General features: G+C 41.0%; 1 protein-coding gene across 7 annotated transcripts; it reads right to left on the minus strand.

The window, feature by feature from the left end:
* Positions 1–575: 575 nt before the first annotated feature.
* On the minus strand, positions 576–7,429 carry mdm4 (MDM4 regulator of p53). Of its 7 annotated transcripts, none has more exons than XR_006376026.1 (12): positions 7,240–7,422; positions 6,552–6,639; positions 6,374–6,448; positions 6,063–6,196; positions 5,903–5,952; positions 5,359–5,423; positions 3,952–4,048; positions 3,712–3,872; positions 3,365–3,547; positions 3,219–3,287; positions 1,963–3,104; positions 576–1,875 (listed from the first exon to the last, which is right to left on the minus strand). XR_006376026.1 is itself a non-coding variant. In XM_044179428.1 (11 exons), exons 2-11 carry the CDS (start codon positions 6,621–6,623, stop codon positions 2,535–2,537), a joined length of 1,476 nt encoding a protein of 491 aa, XP_044035363.1. In that variant the 5' UTR covers positions 6,624–6,639; positions 7,240–7,422; the 3' UTR covers positions 576–2,534. The 7 variants fall into 7 exon arrangements, 3 of the variants coding, with proteins under 3 accessions (XP_044035363.1, XP_044035345.1, XP_044035353.1); XR_006376023.1 differs by having other exon boundaries at positions 576–966; positions 3,365–3,562; XR_006376022.1 differs by having other exon boundaries at positions 3,365–3,562.
* Between the last annotated feature and the right edge of the window lie 604 nt (positions 7,430–8,033).

Raw genomic sequence — 8,033 nt, forward strand, 5'->3', positions numbered from 1 at the left:
TTTTTTAACCAAGAATCATGCCCCCTTGTAAAGCACTTTGAGTGAAGTTAATGCTTCTCAGAACTTTATAATTTTGCCTTCACTTGTATGGAGTACTCCTATTTAATGGAAATGTCTGTACAAGCTGTTCTGTGGGCTTTAATGGACCCTTGTGTGGTTTCAGATAGTGGAGAGCTTCACATGGGACTTTCCACACTCAGGAAATATTCCCTAATGACCAATTGCTATCTAAAAAACACCCTGGGGTAACATAACTGCAGTATTTATGCACAAGTTAGATAACAACAGAGTTACAACAACATATACTGCAGAAGGTAGGGTGTCTGTCCCACTTCTGGACAAGAGGACAAAAATAAGGCAGACAAGGAATCAGAACAGTGAGTAAGCAGAGAGTTGCAGGTGCTGGAGCCCAGTCAAGAAGGAGAGGACACACGACAGCTGGCCTGTCATACAATGACTTATTCTTCAGCCAAAACACACCCACACATAGATCTCTTCACCAGTGGGTACTGTACATCAACTGTCCCTCTGGTCAGCAAGTGAACTAAATGAAACAATTAACTCCCAACTCTTCATTGCTTTACAAAACAACTTATTTTATTCCATGACAAGTAGAAAAAACAACTATATTAGCTGTACCGCGTTTGAGCACATTTAGGTCTTAATATCAATAATTCTGTCATTCAGTCTGTCATTTTGACCTAGTATCAATGGTATATGTACTATTTTCATGAGGTCTGTATTCTAGAGGAAGTTTGTTTCTCTCGATGCACAATGATGACGATAAATACAACAGGCTATATTAATCTTCTATAGCTTTTGTATAGTTAATATAGCTCTCAAACCAGCTCAGTGCTGGCTCTATTTATGACAGGAGCCATGCTCTATATACGCATTAGTTGTTTTTACTAGTCCTGTACAGCTTCTGTGGGCACCAGATACAATATTGAGACTTCTCCCCACCTGCTGGCAGAAAGATTAAGCGCAAGTAAAGAGCAGATCAAAGAACTGTGATGTTCCCTCTACACTAAGCAGGGGCCAAGAGTTAAATGCTTACTGTCACTAATTACTTTGCAGAACACACTCACTGAAAGTAAATAGTATATACATGCTCCAGTGATACAATCTTCAAACAATGCAGAACCATCAAAATAAAATCTATAATATACAAATTAAAGTTCAACGTCATTACATGGCAGTGTAACGCTTAAATCAAACCCCGCAACTCCAAATAAGTATTATGCAGTCAGCTACACTGAGGGTACATTTGGTAACATAGCCTGTTCCTTTAATGACTTTCTGTACATCTTTCGAGAAAAAAAAAAATTACTGTAAATTACACATTACAACTCTAACATATGCAGCCTTTTTCTGCTTCATTAGAGGTGGTCATCTTAACAATTAAAACAGATTCATAAATAAATTAAATACAAAATATACATATACATGTTCAGGAAGGGGTGTAAAGTAGGCCTACCCTTTTCTGTATGCTAACATTTAAACATTAACCAACAATTATATTACATTACTTACTGCAGGCATAACTGTCAGAGGCTTGGCATTTGTGAATATTGAATACATATTAACATCAAATTACTACCCAGAGAGAAAATTACAGTAAATACTTCAGCTGTGCATTCTCAAGCAGGTTAAATTCAATTCTACATTTTAAAATACTATGTTGAGAGAAACAAGACTGAAGCCACATTTGTATTTTACATTCACTTAATGCTGAGAGAACACTTTTTTAAAGAAAAGCTTAGGAGGATACTTTCATGGAGCTGGAGTTGTTGGCAACATAATCATGGTTTTAAGACTATTTACTGTTCTTCCTTCAATCTTGTCTTCATTACTCAAATCTCAGAGTCACATTACCTAAGAGGATACGAAAGGGGTTTAAAAAAAATAAATAAATAAATAAGCCTAGAAGATGCTTAAAGAAATATTCTTGTAGCTACATACCTGCACTGATTCTTCCATTTTTGGTCGAGGTGACTGAAGTGAATCTATGGAGAAAGAAAATCAAACAAAACTAACAGAACTAAGGTAGGTAATACTAGTTTTTAAATGGCACCATTCAACAAATGTAATGCAAAAACCAATGATAAAATTCACATAGCCTGAAAAACAAGCCTTCATGAAGTCAAAAAATAGCTCACACAAACTGTGTACTCTTATGTGGTCTTCTAATAAATAAATAAATACTTTTGCCTGTATGCTGTATGTCCCTTATTTAAATGTGGCATCAAAACAAACATTTGGTATGACAAACTCTTGTGTTTCATCTAACAATACTTCAAAGGCAGTGTGATGCAAAATAAACCATGCAACCAAGAGCAAGCTTCACCAAGTGCTATAGTTTGTGTATATCTGTGTAGGTTTTAATGGTAAGCTGCACGTTTTGTGCGTGTGTCTACGAGCAGAGAGTGTGTACCAGAGTGCATGCAGCTGTATGGTCGACTGTGTTTGAAAACGTGTGTTGTATTTTTTGTTGTTTAGGTCCCCAGAGCCTGACAGATGTGGGTGTGTACTTTTTAGAGGATGAATATCTTAATAACTTTTTGAATGATCTTCCCACATCCTGGACAAGGAGCCTGGAACTTGTGTAGCCTCCTTGCACATGGGAAACAGGTTAGCAGGTGAGCCGTACGTCCATGTATTATATTTCCATTGCGTGGTCGCACTCGACAGAGCTTGCACGGCTCCAACAGTGCCTCAGGCCTAACTTCTTCAACCTCCATGCCCAGATTTTCCTGACTCTCCTCTCCTGAGAGCTGCTCATCCTTGTGGAAGCTGGAGAGCCAAGGCCCCTTACCTTTCCCTGTAACCATAGTGGGCAGTGGTCGGTCAGCTGTGGAGTGGGAGGGCAGGATGACAGGGTCAGACACTGTCCTGCTGCAGTCTGGGACATCAATGCCTGTGTCGCTGTCATCTTCCTCATCATGGGTGGCGAGAGAGCTGCATGCTGGGATGTCAGGAACAGAAAGGGAATGGGCGAGTCGGGGGACATCTTTGTACCAGTTCTTACGTAGAGCCCAGCAGCGAACACAGTACCTCTGGAGAGGTGTGTTATACTTCCTGCACTCTGTGCACTGCCACGCATCCTGAGGGATAAGGTAGATACAAAGTCACACATCTGCATTTTTTAGGTTTTAATCTACAACTACAACAACCTAAAACTACAACATGCAGTGACGGCGGGAAAAAATTATTCAAACCTGTGTGGAGATCTCTGTATCAGTGTCATCGCTCAGACACTGCGAGTCTTCATCTGGCTCCTCCTGCATCTGAATAAATATATAAGACATTAGATCAAACATTTCATTACATTATAACAAAGACAAAGTCCTAAACAAACTCCTACCTCTCTATCTGCTTTTTCCTCCTTCCCTCCTCCATCATCATCCTCAGGTAGAGCCTCCCCTTCTCCTCCACTCCCTTCCTCCAGTGCAGCTTCTTTCATCTCCACGCTCACCTGTTCACTCCCGCCCTCGGTCAGAAACCAGAGGTCGTCGGTGGTGTCTGACACAATGGCCGTGTCCTCCTCCTGTGCAGGAGACAGCTGACACATCAGTCAGACCACCACTGTTACACTCCAATTTATGCCATTTGCCAACAAGTGATTATGTCTCTTTTAGGTGTTCTTAAGCTTGAACCATCTGTTTCTGATGTTGTTAGATTAACTTTCTCACAATACATGAGGTGTCTTACTTGGTTTGTGTGGATGTCAGTCGAGCCATTGCTCCTCCGGCTGTAGTTACTACGGAGATTACCCAGAAACCACCAGGGCAGGCCAGAGAGGTCCCACTCGTCCAGAGTAACATCCAGTTTGGGCCGTTTGCAAGCTGACCGTGGCAGGCCTTCAAGGGAGTCTGGGGAGGTTTTGAACAGTTAAATTGAGCATCTTGAGCAGGGCCTGTCCTGAGCATATTCCTGAGCCTGTTTGCTTACCATCGTCTGGCTCCCGAGGTCGTCTCTGGGAGGGGGTCTGCAGGAGAGGCCCATCACTGCAAGCCTCCAGGCCTGCTTTAACCACACCTCCACACATCTACACAGGGAGGAAGGACAAAAATTAGAACACAGAGCCATAACTGGGTACTTGGAGGACTCGCAGCTCCTTTTCAAGATGGCCTCTGGGTACGGGGTGGTGGACCAGGGAACAAGGGGCTGGGCAATTAGGGTATGGGCCAGTGGGGAGGGAGGTCAAAACAAATTTAGGGAGATTATAGGGGCACTGAAACAGTGTGGAGGGTAAAAATACAGACACAGAAAGAGAAAAGGAAGGTAGGAAAGCCAGTGAACTAATTAACAGTGATGAAACTAGTGAGTCAAAGCTTTAAAAAAAAAAAAAAATCTAACAGTTTTAATATATAGTATGTGCAAACTAAATCAAAGGATTTAAGTAATGACTTATTCTAAGATATGATCCATAGATATATACTGTACAAGATAAATGGTTTTGTACAGTATAAATCTATGGAAAAGTGTTCATAATTATAACAGAAGATGTTTTCACACAAGCTTTCATCAGAAGCAGAAAGAAATTAAAGAGAAAGAGGGCATCTAATGTCTACCATTGCTTAGTATTAATCAAAGCTGATGGATGAAATATGTACTTTTGTATAAAAAAAAAAAAAAAGCATGATCAGATCTTAAATTTGATAGCATCCTGGAGTGGATTTAACACATGCAGCAATTAGAAATACAGTAACTCCTTTGATCCATAAAGCGAGTGACGACAGAAAAAAAAATCTGACTGTAGCTCAACATTGCTGAGACACACAAGCGGGCACTCGGTAGGTGCTTCAAGGTGGATTTTGGAGGGAATCGGAAAGTAGGGCGTAGGAACACAGGGATGGGTAAAGAGGTTTAGGGATATTTTTAGGCCTGTGGCTGGATCAGGAGCTGCGATCATCCATTTCGGAGCAGAGAAGAGAACTCTGACACAGACAGAGAGTGACTCTGCCCCCCCATCCACTGGGTGGTGCTGGTGGATCACAAAAGAGCGCTTAAAATACCACCAGACCAAACCAAGGATGGGGTTGTACAGAGACGGTGCCACTCTGTACAAATGCACACCAACGAAGACAGCAGCCCTTACCTCCCCTCCTCAATACACACAAGCAGACAGCAGCTCACTATATAGTCTTTGTGATTTGGTGCTACACCAAGGCCTACTAGTCTTAATCCAGCACTGTGATCAGTACATGTTACGTGTTATGACAAAAAAGATTATCTTTCAGCAGCTTTGCACTTAGCTTGCCAGTCCTGTCCCTTTGTATTCACAAATGTTGTGTGTAGTGAGGTGAGAAAGGTTGGGGGTCTCTGTTTCTCCTGAGCACCATGCTTCGGCTTTACCTGACCACGATCCTCCACTCCGCCCTCTACACATTCACGGCCCACAGAAAGATTCTCTGCAGCGTCTGCATTTCAGATGAGACACAGTAACAGACAAAGGACATCCCCACCCTTTAATTATAGCATAATACACTCTCTGACTAAGGCCTTCTTCGGTGGCTTTGTAGAACAAGCTGGAAAATGGTGTTCGTCTGTGTCCCCGCATCACCAAGAGATGCACACAACCTATCACAAGCACGCACAATGTATGCAACAAGCAAGCTGATTTTAGAATATACAGAGGGAATATGACAGTAAGATAATCACCATATTCCCAGGGATCTTCACCTCAAAACATACCATGTTAAAGATGCAAATGAAATATTGAATTCAACAAACACAAAAGAGAAGAGGAAAAAGACACAACTGAATTCCAAGTCATCACAAATTTACTAACTATACAACATATATTCATATATTGCTTGTCCTTTGATGATGCCCCCTGACAGAAACATTATTTCACATAAAAAGAATGTATAAAGAATAAAATGAATGTGTCACTTACCAGAACAACCAAGCACAACTAAGTATTTCTTGAGCATTTCATACACTGGGCTGTAAAATGAGAAAAGAAGACTTTAGCATGGACTTACTTATTTTAGACGTATAAGTTTAGATGTATAGTCCAGCACTGAGTGTTGGCCGTTTTTGGTGTGTGTGAATACCTCGGGTTTTTGACAGAGAAGCTCTCCACCTCCAGCAGCTCTCCCAAAGGGTCATCCTGGCAGTGGACTATGTGCTGCCTCTGTTTGTCATACAGTTGCTTTCCCATGATGTACTGACCCAAGTAGTGCATCACCTACACAAAACACTGGACATCAGATATCACAAGGCACCTACAGGGTACATTTATACATGCAGGAACCCAGTATAAAAGGACTACTGAACCCTGAAATGACCACTTCTGAGGTAGCAACTTGTTATGAGCCATTATAACAGACAGCATACATACTTGACATTTCACCTGACAGCTCACCTCTTTGAGTGTGAATACTTCTTCCTGGGCTCCAGCAACACGCAGAATCTGCAGGAGAGGGGCTTTTGGTTGTACCTGGGGGTACAGTACCAATGCTTAGCATCACATAAGACTTGTATATGTAATGTTGTATTATTGTACAGGCAAAGTAGCTGTCGTAGTTTTTGTTTAATTTTACCTGATTTCCCTCTCCAGGTAGTGTCCTGCATGATGAGCTTGATGCCGAAGGCTGGGCTGATAGGGAGCTCATAGTAAACGAACAAAGTCTGAAATCAAAAATTATAACATGTAAGATAAACCAGCCTTCAAATTCCCGATCGATATCATCACATAACGCTGGTGTCTTGACTTAGACGTTACACGCAATACCAACGCCCACGAGGCCAAAGCAACTTAACACTGTCAGCTTGTTAGCTTGAATTATTTGATAATCTTACATTTAACTGCAACGCCTACGAGGCCAGAACAACTGAGCAATGTCAAATGTCGTTGGCCTACTTTGTTTAAAGCTAAACAGCCTGCGCTAAAAAAGCTACCAGACAGCTGCCTGGATGGAGTCGTTACACCACTCCACCATTACTTTTCCTTTTGCGACAGCACTTTGCCATTGTCTTCAAATAACAAGGCCAAAATTCCTGGCAAGCCGAGCTAGCGTAACGTTGGATAAACGGATACAGCGTTGGTACAAACAAATCACAATTGCAGCGATTACTAGCTACTGCCATGTGAACTGGAACATCTGGGTAACGTTGGCAGGTGACAGATCATATGCTATCGTTACTAGCAAGCGTGTTAGCTAACGTAACGTAGCTAACTTAGCTGTCTAGCTATTTCCTGAACAATACGTTCGTTGAAAATGATCTCACCGTGATGACTTGACATTAGTTGCTACATTGTTGCTCACGCACTATTGCCTTAACAACAAGCTGACATCTTATAATTATACATATAGCTAAAAAAAAAATGGGTTTTCAACACTAACGTAGCTCACCCTAACTAACAGCTAGACAGTTAGCTGAACTACAGATTCAAAACGATGACTATGACTACACAACTTCCGGATGCACAGCTACATAGGCCAAGACTGTAGCGCCCCCTACTGTGTGATAAATAACATGGGCTTCCAGTGATACACCACTCTCTCTCCATATTGAGCATTAATGCAAGTTATCAAATAGTTCCTCGAGCATTTAAAGAGGTGGGAAGTACCTGGTAACAGTAACAGGTAAGTAACTATAGCTTAGTAGTTACAGTTATAGTATTTCCACTTCATGAAATGTTGTAACTTTGACTCCAATAGAGATATCGTGGGCTACTTTTTACTCACATTTAAGATGTAACTCTGGTTAATGTTATTTATTTTTGCTAAATCAAGTTTTGTTACGTTCATCAGTTATGATTTTAGAATTTAAACATGACAGTTAATAACGAGTGCTTAATTGATTAGTCATAAGCCATTAATAAGAAGAAAAAAATGGTTGCCAGGTTGTGAAAAATATTTGGTAATAATGCAGTTATAAATGTTGGTAATCCATTTCTAAATGCTTAATAAAATCAACAATGTTAATACATAGATTTTGGTGGTCATATAAGTCAATAAGTCAAAGTGTTTTCACAACCGTCCAGCCAAAACGTCTCGGACATGGCTTAGAACTTATCT

Source organism: Siniperca chuatsi, linkage group LG2, assembly GCF_020085105.1.
Source record: "Siniperca chuatsi isolate FFG_IHB_CAS linkage group LG2, ASM2008510v1, whole genome shotgun sequence".
Taxonomy (NCBI): Eukaryota; Metazoa; Chordata; class Actinopteri; order Centrarchiformes; family Sinipercidae; genus Siniperca; species Siniperca chuatsi.

Bases quoted from the DNA above. Each gene is read 5' to 3' on its own strand.
- mdm4 (XM_044179410.1), bottom strand. From the start codon at position 6,623: ATGAGCTCCCTATCAGCCCAGCCTTCGGCATCAAGCTCATCATGCAGG. The intron at 6,197-6,373 runs GTGAGCTGTCAG...TGTTTTGTGTAG, and splicing joins AAGTATTCACACTCAAAGAG to GTGATGCACTACTTGGGTCA. The intron at 3,105-3,218 runs GTTTGAATAATT...CTTATCCCTCAG, and splicing joins ATACAGAGATCTCCACACAG to GATGCGTGGCAGTGCACAGA.